We start from the raw sequence: 14,032 nt of genomic DNA on the forward strand, positions 1-14,032 counted from the left end.
TAAATATGCTCAATCAGGCGCATACGTGGCAATTTTGTAAACCAGTTAGCTACGTACAATAATAGTTAACTTAGTTGAAATTATATTTTTATCATGTAATTAAAAACTATATGTGGTTCTGAACCTATAAAAAAATTCCTACTAATATTGCTGATTTTAAAATCGAAAAAAAATTCATTCGACTCTTCTTTCAATCGATTTTCATATATCCATACGCTACCCGATATTAGTATCCAAGTATCTCGGTATGCTACTTGGTCTTAGACCACATAGTCATTTTATTAACACCACTGACTTTGGGACTCTCCTCGAAAAGAATCCGGTCATCTCTTTGCAGGAGACTACCTTTCAAAATTCACGTAGTTAGTTGGGTTGGATGCACCTTCCCTAATCCCTGATTCTCCTGACTCAACTTGTCGGGGTGAATCCTTATTATTTATTTTATAATTTGAATTGAAATAATTTTTAAAAAATATTTTTGTGGTCCAACAATATTGATTATTGTAGATAATTAAATCACTTTTCATTTGACTAAGGTCAATCCAATTTTTTTTATTTTAAAGACACGATGAAATGAATTTATTGTTTATCAAAATACTTAAAAATAAATAAATAAATAATTCCATTTTCATATAGATGGCGTATACACGATTAGCCCAGTAAATACCATTTCTGTTCTATCAATGATATTGGTCCTTAAAGTTGGGCCTGACTTGTTATTCACCATACATCTTGGGCTAATTTCCCGTATCGCCAATTTTGGGCCCACGATACATTATAAATTCTCTCGCGTTTCATTTTCGAATACTCTGGCGCGTCTTTTGATCTTCGCCCCCGAGCCAAGTCCGCGGGCCAAACCAACTCGCATTACTGTATCTTCATCTCTCGTGTAAATTGAGTTTTTGCTGAGCTTTTGTATCGGAATTGTAGATTGAAATAAAGTAAGTTTTTTACGTTCGCAACTTTGCGAATAATGCTGAATCTGAATCTGCTTGTTTTTCTGTATAAACTAAGTTTTGCGGTACTTCGAATCGGAACTTGTGTTATAGTGGAATAAATTAAGGTATTTACACTTGTAAGTTGGTGATGAAGAGCATTCGAGTGACTATTATGCAATTTTGTTCATTGAATGTAAAATATTAAGTGCAAATTATTTAGTAGAAAAATTTAGTTTCTCTGTTTACAATCTTGTTATATTATCCTTGTTCTTGCTTATAATCAGTTTGTCACTTGATTTTAGTTCAAGTTATTTTAATGATACATCGATTGGAAGTTTTGCTAAAATTGAATGATTTGATATGTATATTTGTCAGGCTTCATCACGAACTTTTGATTATTAGTCAACTAAGGCTACGATGATGTTTCACTTGAATTTGAGAAGGCGCGAACAGAATTATTGGGCATCTTATGGGAGATTTTAAGTGTCCAGAAATATTAGATAAACATTACAATAGAAAGGAAGCATCTTAGCTGAATCCAATCGATCTATCATTGTTGCTTTGATCCTATTTTATGTTGACACCTATAAAAATCAAACCTCTAGGTGGTTCATACAATAATTTTTATTTTAAGAGCACTTTTGTTTAATTTCAGTTCATAAACCATTAGTTCTTCCATGGATTCGTATACACTAAAGGCGGTGAATGATTTACCTGTCCTTTTTCGCTCAGCCTTTAACTTCAGGTACTCACTCATTTATCACATTAATCTCAAGAACTCTCTTCCTAGGTCTCAAAAGACCTAAATTAGACCATGCTCTCTATCCGGTACACGGTAATGCGAGCGACTGAGAGTCTCTGCCTAGCCACGGAAAACGGATCAAGAATATCTCTGGTAATATGGGAAAAAGAATGAACTCTGATTTTCGTGGTTGATGCATGAAAGTTATTTTAAAAACCTCAACCCACTAAGGATTCTATGCCTATGAAGGTGATGTCCCTTGATAAAGAACAGACTATTGTAAGCTTTTCTTCTTCTACGCCATTTTGTAATTTGACCAAATAAATTAATTTTGCTACTTTTAGAACAATGAGTGACATCTGGAAAGGATCCTGGAGAGTAATGACTTTCAGTAGTTTTTCTATTCATGGAAACATCTTCCAGGGAAAAGATAACATCTAGAAGCTTTCCTGGTCTTGCTTCTCGCTGTAATGGACAGCATTGTATCTAATATGATGTACATGCAGGTATTTCAACTCATTGCAGAGTGAATGTTTCTCCACGTGCTTCCAGTCTGATGTAAACATGGTTATTTCTGCGCCAACCGGAAGTGGAAAAACTGTACTTTTTGAGTTGTGCATTATGAGGCTTCTCTCAAAATTCATCGGCACTGATGGAAATTTCATCCATCTTAAAGGGACACTTAAAACAGTATGTCTCTGGATAATATTGCTCCATAAACAGTAATGCCTTTATTACATCTTAAAGAATTACGAAATATTTCCACTATTAAGGTAATTATCACAATAAATTTTCTGTTTGCTTCTGTTTTGGTAAGAGATGTGAGAGAATGAACATGAAGCCTATGCTCACTTCTTGGCATTTAATAAAACCCTGTAAAGTTCTTTTGTAGCTTGTTTGATTGAACCTGTATACTAACTTTCGGCTCTAGCTTGCTTCCAAAATCATTTAAGCATAGAAATGGAGATTTGTTTGACTTAATTGTTGTTTTCTTAAGTTCACAATTTTGTGTTAACTCACTGGCATAATTTTCTTATGGAATGAAGATCTACATCGCACCTTCAAAGGCTTTGGTACAAGAGAAGCTTCGGGATTGGACTCAGAAGCTTGGACCACTGGGAATAAAATGTCTCGAGATGACAGGTGATAGTGAGTTCTACAGCATCAGCAACATACAGGAGGCAGACATCATTCTGACTACACCCGAGGTTTGATGGCCATGATAATTATTTCCTTCTGAAAACTATCTTTCATTATATGATAGATTTGATAATGGCTAAGAGCTGACCTTCCTTAACATAGAAATTTGATGCTGCTACTCGTTATCGCATAAAAGATGGAGGTTTGAGTTTTTTCAGTGATATAGCACTAGTGCTCATTGATGAAGTTCATTTGCTGAATGATCCTCGAGGAGCAGCACTAGAAGCAATTGTCAGTAGAATTAAATTGCTTGCTTGTAATCCTGAGATGAGATCAAGTTCTTTATCCCATGTCCGATTCCTTGCTGTTTCTGCTACAATCCCAAATATCAATGATCTCGGTATTTTTCAGCCTGTGCTTCGATCAAAACAATTGGCATGTGTGCTTAAGTTTCTGCAGTTGATTTGGTTATTGGATAGTTACTTAATTATTACCTTCACAGCGGAGTGGCTTGTGACTCCATCTCAAGGAATTAAAAGGTACCTCAAGCATCAATCTAGTGATTGTGTTCGTGGCTTTACTTGTTAGATTTTATTCTGACTGCCAATTTGCAGGTTTGGAGAAGAAATGAGACCAGTAAAATTGACCACAAAAGTTTTGGGTACGCAAACTTTTTTCTCCATGCTAGTGCCATAATTTCTTTCAGGAGATAAATTTATGAGCAGTATAGAAACACCAGATCTATGACTGCATAGTTTTGATATTATTGTAACATAGATACTTTGCATATAAAAGATAATATTCTCTCTATATTATTTAGGTAACGTTTTATATGATTTGTTACAGGGTACGCACGGGCAAAAAATGATTTCTTATTTGAGAAGGTTTGTCATGTGAACTTTTATTGAATGTCTGGATGATTAAACTCCTGATCTATTGATTCTATACCTCCTGTTGATAAAATCTTTCTTTTGATTATTCAGAGCCTCCAGAACTACATTTTTGGTGAGCCGAAAAATCTGATGTTCAGATAATTTTGTTAATAATTCTCCAGTTGGTTTTGGGGAACTTCTCATGGATTGGTGTCACATAAATAGAGATATTTTGCTGTAGATCTTCTCAAGCAATACTCTGGTGGAAAATCTGCTTTGATTTTCTGCTCAACTAGGAAAGGAGCACAAGAGGCAGCACAACGACTCTCTCAGATAGCAATGACTTTTGGTAATTCAAGTCCTTTCATCAAAGGCCGAGAAGAACAGGAAAGATTAAGGGAGGCTTCATTATCATGTGGCGACAAACAAATGCAATCTTACATGCTTTACGGTGGTATGTGATTCTATTGCTCATGGTTTGAGGCTTCAGGGATTGGTGGTCGGGGTTCAGTTGGCAAGAAGTTTGAAATGGGAGGGATGATTACAGGCCTACATGCATAATCTATCTTGGTTTTTGAGTAATATAGGATAAGAGTGCCAGCGTAACACCAAATAATTGTTTATTCTACAGTTGGTTATCATAACGGTGGACTGGCTTTGAAAGATCGCAATCTTATCGAAGGTCTTTTTCTGAATGGTGATCTACAAATTTTATGCACGACAAACACTCTGGCTCATGGAATTAATCTGCCAGCACATACGGTCATCATCAAATCAACACAATACTTGTATGTCCAATCATTTCCTGGTAACTTTTTAGTCTTGCCATTTGTTACCAGTGGGAAAACTCGACACCATTATATCATTAGTTTTCCAATGAGATCATGGCTTTTTTTAAAATTAACACTTAATAAATAATGCATGGGTTGGATAAATATTCACTATACATGGCTAAATGGAGCTTTGCATGCTATCTTGTTCAACTGTCCAACTACTTATCTGCCATCCTAGGCAGAATTGTAAACAACTCCCTGTGTACTAACGTTGACCTTGTATTAGCAATAAGGAGAAAGGTACATACATGGAATATGACCGGTCCATGGTATTGCAGGTGCGTTATCGTTCTACTAAATACATTTTAGCAATTGTTTTTTGTTGCAAATTGGTATGTATGTCTCTTGAGTTAGATAACTCAAGACTTGGATTGGGTCTTCGGTCTGGGTAAACCAAGTGTTCATGCACTTGGACAAAGATTGAGTGTGTCTGAACCTGAAATGATGGCCATCTCTAATTTATGCAGATGTGTGGAAGAGCTGGCCGTCCTCCATTTGATGACACAGGAATGGTCATAATTATGACCAGAAAGGAAACCGTAATTTGCTCTCTTTCCTTTCCTCCAGAAAAAAAGGAGTTAAAAAATTGAGTTATTGACCTGCTTAATATCGTCTCTCAGGTCCATTTGTACGAGAATCTATTAAATGGATGCGAGATGGTGGAATCACAGTAAGTCTTCACTCCCTCACGATCTAATGCCAGGGCATAAGCACTTTGTCTGTCACCGACTTGATGACTGTCATACTTTATTCTTCAGATTGCTTCCGTGCGTAACAGAGCATCTAACCGCAGAGATAGTTCAGGCAACTGTCTCGGATATAACAATGGCGATTGAATGGATGAAATGCTCATACTTGTACGTGAGAATGAAAAAGGCACGTCCATTTAGCTTTCAAGAGGACACTATTTGGATCTTCGTTCATTAGATTGCATTTTTGAAAGTTTTCAAACAACAGAATCCGGAGAATTACTCGATATTAAAAGGGCTGTCTGGTGACCGAATAGAGAAACATTTGCAAGGTAATTTGATTAATGATGATCACATATTGATTTTCATGATGCATGAACTTGCATGATTTCTATATACTCTGTCAGAGATTTGCGTTCAGAAGGTTAACGAATTATCCCAATATCAAATGGTCTGGACCGACGAAGACGGTTTCCTTCTAAAACCACTTGGTATATTCACGTATTTGACGTCATAATCATCTTATTATAATGCTCTAATGGACTTTAATTTTTTTTATCCCTTCCCCGTGCTCAGAGCCCGGAAGGTTGATGACTAAATATTATCTGAAGTTTGACACAATGAAACATATTATTCAAGCACCTGCAAACTGCAGCGTGGAGGATGTTCTTCACATTATATGTCGAGCGGAAGAAATTGCATGTATGCATCTGTTGCTGTGAAAGCTTTCTTTTCAGCTGTGAATTGTTGATAACTATTCCACATAATCTAAAAATGAAGGGATACAATTGAGGCGGAATGAGAAGAAGTTTCTTAATGACATAAACAATGAAAAAGATTGTCGTCTTCGTTTTCATGTCCTTGACGATAAGGGAAAAAGAAAAAAACGTATACAAACCAGAGAGGAGAAGATATTTATTCTGGTGAATGACTGCCTGACTGGAGATCCTTTAGTGCATGACTTATCCATGAGCCAGGTTTTGCCGCCTCCTAAATTTTTTTGAGATTTGTCGAGCTTTCTGTTTTCTGATACTTAACATGTTAAACATTGACTTGATTCTCCTACAACTTCCGTCACAGGACATGAACTCTGTGTGCTCAAATGGGTGCCGAATTGCAAAGTGCATGAAAGAGTATTTTTTGTACAAGAAAAGCTATAGTGGAGCTTTAAATTCAGCACTGCTAGTCAAATGTTTACATCAGAAGTTATGGGACCACAGTCAATACTTGTTGAAACAATTACCAGGAATTGGAATGGTGACTGCGAAGGTCTGTTTTACCTTTGAGTTCTACATGGAAATGTTTGCTTTCATCTATGGTATGTATAATCCTTTTGTGCTCTTTACACGTGAAATACTCACTAGGCACTGCTTTCAATGGGAATCAAGTCATTCGAGGCCCTTTCTGAGGCTGATCCAAGGAAGATAGAGTTAATTACCGGTCGAAAATATCCATATGGGAACCATATTAAGGAGTCTTTGCAATCACTACCCCCAAAAGTTGAGATGATATTCAAAGAAACTGATGGCCAAAAGCAAGGGAAGTCCAAGCTACTGATAACATTAACGAGGTTATCACATCCCCACAATTCAACAAAACGACACTATGCTGATATGGTATGCCAGGAATCTGTCTTTGCTTTCAGAAACATGTTCTATTCTCCACACATTCATTTGCTACTATAAGCAATTGAAATTATCTCTTACAGATGGTCGGTATAGAAGAAGACAACCTCATCCTGTTCCATGAAAAGATAAGGTATTCAGTAACTACAATACATGCTTTAAATTTTGGTTCGTATTTATGGTTCTGAAAATTCTTTTTTTCTGTTGTAGACTGGAGGATTTCTCAAGGTCTGGAAACTACAGATCTTGAACCCATGTTTGAATTTAATGATCTCAGAAATTCATGCGACAATTTGCTTGTTAAGAGATCCCTGCTGTTGTCATATGATTTTTTTAGGACTGACATGATTTTCTTTCAGCCCATACAATGCTGTTGCATTATACAAGAAGCCTCGGCAAGGAAAACTGATCATTAAGGCAGCTCTGATAGTTGAAGAATTCAGTAAATCCCTTTCTTCTTTTACAACTTTTCAATTGTCATTGCTTGCTAAGAATGCATCCATTATATGTATTTGATATCCATGCAGTAGGTATCGATCTCCATCAAAAAGTCATAATCACTCCTGAGATAAACTTGAATGTCCATAATTATCGTCCAAAAAAATTATTCACAACGACTTGACTATCCTAAAAGACGACAATGACTGCACATCTCATGCTCAGGAGATCGAACAGTCCAATTCAAATGAATTGACAAAGAAATCAAATTCCATGTGAGTACTGCTAACAAAATTTATGCATGTTATTCTTATATTTAAGCAATATTCTTTTAGTGACGGCTGTTTGTCTTGAAATCCCAATTACCGGCAAAGTTAAATAGTTCCTTAGTATGATAAAGCTTAATAATTTTTAATTTCCAGGCCCAGCTTCAAACTTCTGGACGAAGAGTTAGAAGGTGGTAAAGAGAATTGTCCTTTTTGGGTCCCGTACTGTTCTTCTCCATCCCTCTAACTTACTCTCATTTGTTTTTCTAACTCAAAGACAACGTTGTTATTGAAAATGGAGATGCCGACTGCAAAATTATCAACGAAAGAACAGTGTTCGATCACATTCGCAAAAAGGCCAAAAAATTACCACCTTTACCTGTGCCAAATGATGCTTGTTCTCCATCTTTAGAGACCTTCGCTTTCATCAGAAAACGCACTCGTGAGCAACATATGGAACTTGACAACGACGTTGAGTTTGTTGACATGCAAGGCGATAAGTTTCCAAGTGGCACGGTCTTGATCCAATCTCCCGAACTTACAGAACCTAAACAAAACAGACCTATTTTCAACAGCTCAAATGGCTTTGATCTAATAGACAAAGGTGAGTTAAATTATGAGAAAAGTTTCATTAAATGGTTCTTCTACTCTGTTAGTTATGCTCTTTTTCTTCTGTCTGCGTTTGCTCACACTTAAGGCAAAGCCCTTACTGAGCTTTGGAGTGAAGGAGGAAAGGTTGCCACTAAATATCTGGATATTGAACCAAGAAGCCTAAATCAAGAAACTGTTTTCGATCACATAAGGAAAAAGTCAAGGAATTTCCCAGCGTTAGCCAGTACTAGAATTACTCGTGCTGAAGTAATCGACCTGGATTGCGACATGAACCAAAATACTGTGCTTAATAAGGGAACTTTTAGTATTGCGCAAACCAATCTTGGAGAAGAAGTCCAAGAACTGAAGCAGGCTTTGCATCGCAAAACCTCGAATTCCTCGACGAAAGCTGGGTTTTCTTCGATAAATTCTCCTAACGGCTTGGAGCTAAAGACATCTCAAGTTCCCTCAGTCCTTCTGGAGAAGAATAATGGTGAATCTACTGTGAAACAGCTGCAATCTTTAACTTCAGTGAACATACAGAATTGTTCACCGGAATCGACCGGAGAGGTCGGAAAAGAATCGTTTCTCGGGTTTGAAAGCGTTTTCTCCTTTCTCTTTTGATTTCTAAGGAATTTGCTTGTACACTTCGGTCTTAGCAAATGTGTGTAATGAGTTCAGCAACTTGCTTCGTGGAACTAGCATAATACTTTTTTCTCAATAGTGTTGTTCATACTTCATTAGAAACAGATACTGTAAGAATGGAGACATAATCTACTGTTTAAATCATTAGATCTTGAGGTTCAGGTTGAATTCGTAGTTTCAAACTAACTTTATCGTCGACAAACAAAAAAAAGTGATAACCAAGTACAACTGGTACAATGTTTTTTATTCGATAATAAATAATTAATGGATGTTTCCATCTGTACAGGACACAATCTCTCTGACTACATAAATCACACACTACCCCCTCCGTAATTTCTGTTTTTAACAAAACTTAGTTAAGCACACCACTTGGGGATGACAAGTCATTGATTAATTATTCATCAATTTTTTTGTTTAATATTTGGTTCAATATTTACGAAGTATCACCGTCATGAACCATTATCTTATTCAAATATATTGATTCTCATATCTATATCATGTATCATTTATCATCTCAGTTATGTCCTGAATAACCATCTTATTTATAATTTACCAAAGGTGTAATTGATACTTTATTTGTGAAACTCTTTACAATCAGGTAAAAAGGTCCATGATTTCTTCACGGTTACAAATTCAGAGAGTCAAGCTCAGTGTGCGATTAACAGCTTTAAATCTGCATGCGGACGAAAGAATTCATGCCCGAAGGCTACTTGTCACGATTTTTCACTTCCAATAGATATCCCACAAAATGCTACCACAATTTTATATAAATTACATATATAAAACTCTTCAAAAAATTCCCTATGATTTTTTCAACATCACGGGATTCGGGAGTGTCACGTTATCTATGAACAAGATATTCTTACAAAATGACATTGAATTCTGGTCATAAATATAAAAGCCAAGTGCCAACCTTCTGAATGGGCTGATTGATTCCGACTCCCCTCCCTGTTCCTACTAATGGTACCATGGTTGACTAGGTCATAAATTTGTGTCCCACAAGCGATTAGGGTTCTAAAAAGACAAGGTTTGTCTTTACACACGAGGAGGTATAAAAATTACAATTCCATTTTTTGTTTCGTTCCGTTTCCTGACATGAATTATGACAATTGTTCCTACATATAATTAATTCAAAAGCACAATTGGTTGGGAGTTTACCTAAATCAATAAAGAATAAGCAAATTGTGGTCTTCGAAAACCACACAGGTGTTCCGCCGGCATATAAATGATAGTAAAACAATTGAGGTCCAGAACAAGATCCCACGTTACACATTTAAAAATGTCAAGTTTAACATGTAATTTCTATCATCTATCACAAAAAACGAACCCCGTGCAAAATATTCTTACACATGTTTTATATGTCGTCATATTTGATGGGTGTATTTGGTGGGAAAAAACAGGACATTCGGAATATTACCATGATTCAACCTCGACATATAAGTTAAAGCCATGCACAAAAGCTGATGCCACACCCGGTGATCCCTTTCCTAAATGTTTGGAGAACTCATCAAATAATTTTCCACTACTTCGGGCTGTACAGAAACTACTCGTCATAACCCTTAACCAAATCCAAGCCGTTATTTTACAGCTTTCTATTTCACTCAAGAGTATAATGGACTATCTTGCAATAGCTAAGAGCGTGCCTCTGTATTCGAATCATGGAAGTCTTGTACCTGCTTTTGATCGAGTCCGTTCTTCGCTCTCGTGTTGTTCGCTAGAACTTAGCATACCAAAAGAATCTGTTGAGGGGTCGAATTCTTCAAATTTTCTACCTGCGTTCGATGTAAAACTGTAGGATGATCTTGCAGAGCCAGACGAAACCGTGCTAGTGCTTAGGAAAGGAGGTTGATTTGGTTCAGGAATGTCATAGTTTTCATCAGTAAGCATTCGAACTACTTCGGACATAGATGGTCTTAGAGTAGCAGATGCCTGCACGCATAGAAGCCCGGTTTTTAGCACTTTTGATGTCTCCAAAGCTGGAAAATGGCCTTCCAAACAAGGATCGACTGAATCTGTCAATCTATGTGTCTTGTAGAGCTTCCAAACCTGATGCCAGAGAAATCAGATTAAGTGATACGTGTGGGTTTATTAGCCTACATGATCTTCTACGCATATTTGATAGGAAGAAAATAGACATGAAAAGTATAGAGGATTACCGTCTGTATAAGAGAACCAAAATCCTCCTTGACTGAATTGTTTTTCCTACCACACACAATTTCAAGAACCAGCACGCCAAAGCTATAAACATCGACCTTCTCAGTAAGTTGTCCCTTCACCAGGTACTCGGGAGCCATGTATCCTCTGCACAGTGAAAAAAACCCTTGCATAGTTTTAGTATGACCATATTAGCAGGGGCGAATTCAGAATTTTAGTTTGGGGACGTAAAACTTAAATCTTTGGGGTTGAGGTGGATTGCTGGCATTGGACACGCCCCTGCAAGGCAAGCCTAAAATTAAACTAATGCTTTTTCCTTACAATGTGCCTGCAATTCCTGTGCTGAGATGAGTTTGATCAGCAGCGAAACATCGAACCAAACCAAAATCTGCTACTTTGGGATCTAAATTCTCATCAAGAAGAACATTACTACTCTTAATATCCCTATGAATTATTCTAAACTCACAGCTTCCATGAAGAAAAGCGATCCCTTCCGCCGCTCCAATAATTATATTGTGACGCTCCTTCCAATTCAGAATCTTAATCCTGTTCCTAGCTGAACATGGAAAACAAAATATTGATAAACATTTACACCAAATACACAAAAACGTTATGTATATCTGAAAAGATCCATACCGAAGAGGTATTGATCAAGACTTCCCCTGGGCACGAATTCGTAAACGAGGAGGCTTTCAGGGCCTTCAATGCTACATCCCAAGAGCTTCACAAGGTTCTTGTGCTCTATCCCAGATATCAAATTTACCTCGTTGAAGAACTCGTCTACCCATTGTCTGGTGTTGAACAACAACCTTTTGACAGCCACGGTTTTCCCATTTGATAGTGTTCCTCTATATACAGAACCAGCTCCTCCTTGGCCTAATTTTCTTGAAGGATCAAAGTAATTTGTTGCCTTTTCAAGAATTTCATATTTGACTTGCAAATTGGATTTGTTGTAAGAATATGAAATCTGACCAAGATTATTCCGCTCTGCATTGAAAAGTGTGACTCGGTTTAAAAACTCACTTCACTCGGAAATATAATATATTTTAGACAGTTCTTAGTTTCTTGAGAAGGCACCATACCTTGTTTTCTCTTATTCCATCTAGCATAAGCAGCATAACAAGCAAAGAGAGAGAGCATACAGAAAGCTATTGCAGACCAGGCAATCGCCATGGATTTTCCCACTCGAGACACACCTATATAGAAGATTGTGATCAAAGCCAGGAAAGAAGGAGAAGAAAACACAGAACCAAGAATCACACACAAGTTATACTTCCTCAAAACCCGAAAACTCGAATCAAACTCACCAGAGTCATGCCTCTTTTTGTCTGCCGGATTCGAGAAGAACTTATGAGTAGAATACCTCAAATAACAACCAGCATTCAAAGCCCTCCCTTCCTTGCTAGGCAAACACGTTTTCACCTCTTCACTGGCCTTACCCAAACACGTCTTACACCCCTCCACGCTCACAGTCTTCCAACACTCTGCCAATGCAAAGACGCCCCTAACCTCAGCTGCCGCGTGGCCACCACCCGCCGCCGCACTATTCGCAACTCCATCAACTAATTCCTCGACTTTCTTTCCAAAATCCAAATCGACCCCTCCACTGTCCACCCCTTCGATCGTACTGTTACAGTTCAACTTATCCCGAACCGGGTCCACACTTTCATTGTAAAACTTGTAATCATCGTAGCGTAAAAAGCATCCGTCCAGGAATATCCGCCCTGCCACGGACGGCAGGCAGCGCGGGAGGCGCGTGCGGCTGGCGGCGTAGCACTGGAGGCAGTCATTATGGCTCAAATCTCCGTAGCATTGTGCAAGGCTGAATATAGAAATATTAGTAGAATTCACGACGTAACGAGCCCAACCATGGGCTGTCACCATCTGAGAGAGAACTTCCATTTCTTTGACGAACAGTGGGATGTAGCTACTGTTCGGCGACACCCGCAAGTCACCACAGAACAACCCGGCTTCTGAAATTCGGGGATCGGACCGACAAAAAGGGAGACACCGGGTGACGAAGATGAGAACTGCCACCCATTTTCGAGATTCGGAGTACGATGTTGATGGGTGCATGGATGCCAATGGAAACGTAGAAGATGGCCGGGACGATGCCTAAAGCTAAAAGTGTGGCTTTTTTGTTGTATCAGGCAGGCACGCAGCTTCACATCATATTCTTGTGTTTGGTCTGCGCGTTAAATATGGCTGCTGGGGGGACAGTTAACAAGGTCGGTTTTCTGATGTTCCATTTACGTTAAAATATTGTGATTATTGAAGTAATCTTATGCTGCTACAGATAATGGTCGGTAGATCATTACGTACAAAAATATACTACCATTTTGACAAAATTTCATTTTTAAAAAAATAATATTGAATTCAATAATAGGGAAAAAAAAAATCTCTGCATGTATTCGTTGGATTCATTTCCAAATTTTTTTTGAGAATTGGATTACATTTTCAATTTCCTTTTTGAATTTATCTCTGCATATAATTTATTACTCCTGGGATTTAGCCTATGAACTAGTTCATTTTGAAGATGATCAAGAATTTGTTGATTTTACCGGTTCAAATCTTTGTTCAGCTTTTCTTTTGTTTTTGTTTTTGTTTTAAAATGAATCTGATAACTGTGTGTGTGCCGTACAATATTAATTGACATGAAGAATTATTGTGGTAGAATGGGTGGCAACCTATATATATTTATATTATTTGGGCCTCCACACAAATTTATTAAGGAGTTGGCTGATCACCTAACACTACTTATCTTGGGTCCATATTCAAAAGATGATAGATATCTCTGTTTCTCACAAACAGAGATTTATTTTTATTTCTATCCAGTGTTTTAGACTAATAAACAAATGTGTATGTGTTAGATCAACTAAAATTATATGGCTTATGCGTGGATATTTACGTATTGTGGGTTGTCTATTAAGATTTTATCGAAATTAAAGTAATCAATTAAAGTTTTTGTTAATGAGTTTTGATGTATCTGTTAAGACTAAATTATCATTTTTGTTTTTACGATGAAATGAAATAGAAATATCATAAAATAATTAACAAAAGACAAAAATTTTTGTGAGACGGTTTCACGGGTCGTATTTT

The 14,032-nt window shown here is 37.3% G+C and overlaps 2 protein-coding genes and 1 long non-coding RNA gene across 5 annotated transcripts; 1 reads left to right on the top strand and 2 right to left on the bottom strand.

Moving 5' to 3' along the window:
- The first annotated feature begins 820 nt into the window (after positions 1–820).
- On the top strand, positions 821–8,911 carry LOC142546721 (ATP-dependent DNA helicase homolog MER3). The gene is given in 29 exon segments (XM_075654588.1): positions 821–941; positions 1,594–1,683; positions 2,187–2,370; positions 2,727–2,888; positions 2,983–3,220; positions 3,323–3,359; positions 3,435–3,481; positions 3,667–3,704; positions 3,804–3,825; positions 3,934–4,146; positions 4,324–4,480; positions 4,752–4,803; positions 4,993–5,064; positions 5,146–5,195; positions 5,284–5,401; positions 5,483–5,546; positions 5,622–5,705; positions 5,791–5,916; positions 5,995–6,191; positions 6,295–6,483; positions 6,579–6,830; positions 6,923–6,972; positions 7,050–7,067; positions 7,199–7,281; positions 7,367–7,450; positions 7,453–7,552; positions 7,700–7,734; positions 7,821–8,147; positions 8,241–8,911. Coding segments are annotated over 28 exon segments (3,585 nt in total). The 5' UTR covers positions 821–941; positions 1,594–1,615; the 3' UTR covers positions 8,759–8,911.
- Positions 7,274–8,358, bottom strand: LOC142546723 (uncharacterized). Its single transcript, XR_012820507.1, has 3 exons — positions 8,234–8,358; positions 7,923–8,090; positions 7,274–7,402 (listed from the first exon to the last, which is right to left on the bottom strand). It is a non-coding gene; the product is annotated as an uncharacterized LOC142546723 (long non-coding RNA).
- Positions 8,912–10,025: 1,114 nt separating the features above from the next.
- Positions 10,026–13,190, bottom strand: LOC142546722 (cysteine-rich receptor-like protein kinase 42). 3 transcript variants are annotated; one of them, XM_075654589.1, is made up of 6 exons: positions 12,241–13,186; positions 12,016–12,129; positions 11,570–11,920; positions 11,255–11,489; positions 10,936–11,080; positions 10,026–10,825 (listed from the first exon to the last, which is right to left on the bottom strand). In XM_075654589.1, the coding sequence occupies exons 1-6, from the start codon at positions 13,007–13,009 to the stop codon at positions 10,436–10,438; spliced, it is 2,004 nt and encodes a 667-aa protein (XP_075510704.1). In that variant the 5' UTR covers positions 13,010–13,186; the 3' UTR covers positions 10,026–10,435. The 3 variants fall into 3 exon arrangements, 2 of the variants coding, with proteins under 2 accessions (XP_075510704.1, XP_075510705.1); XR_012820506.1 differs by having other exon boundaries at positions 10,737–10,825; positions 10,936–11,489; positions 12,241–13,189; XM_075654590.1 differs by lacking the exon at positions 10,026–10,825 and having other exon boundaries at positions 10,940–11,080; positions 11,400–11,489; positions 12,241–13,190.
- Positions 13,191–14,032: the final 842 nt, after the last annotated feature.

This window comes from Primulina tabacum, chromosome 5, assembly GCF_025594145.1.
Source record: "Primulina tabacum isolate GXHZ01 chromosome 5, ASM2559414v2, whole genome shotgun sequence".
Taxonomy (NCBI): domain Eukaryota; kingdom Viridiplantae; phylum Streptophyta; class Magnoliopsida; order Lamiales; family Gesneriaceae; genus Primulina; species Primulina tabacum.

What these genes read in the sequence shown, in the direction of transcription:
- LOC142546722 (XM_075654589.1), bottom strand. Translation starts at nt 13,009, where the DNA reads ATGCACCCATCAACATCGTACTCCGAATCTCGAAAATGGGTGGCAGTT. An exon ending in TCTTGATCAATACCTCTTCG is followed by an intron (nt 11,490 to 11,569) that starts GTATGGATCTTT and finishes TTCCATGTTCAG; the next exon opens with CTAGGAACAGGATTAAGATT. An exon ending in TTGGTTCTCTTATACAGACG is followed by an intron (nt 10,826 to 10,935) that starts GTAATCCTCTAT and finishes CTCTGGCATCAG; the next exon opens with GTTTGGAAGCTCTACAAGAC.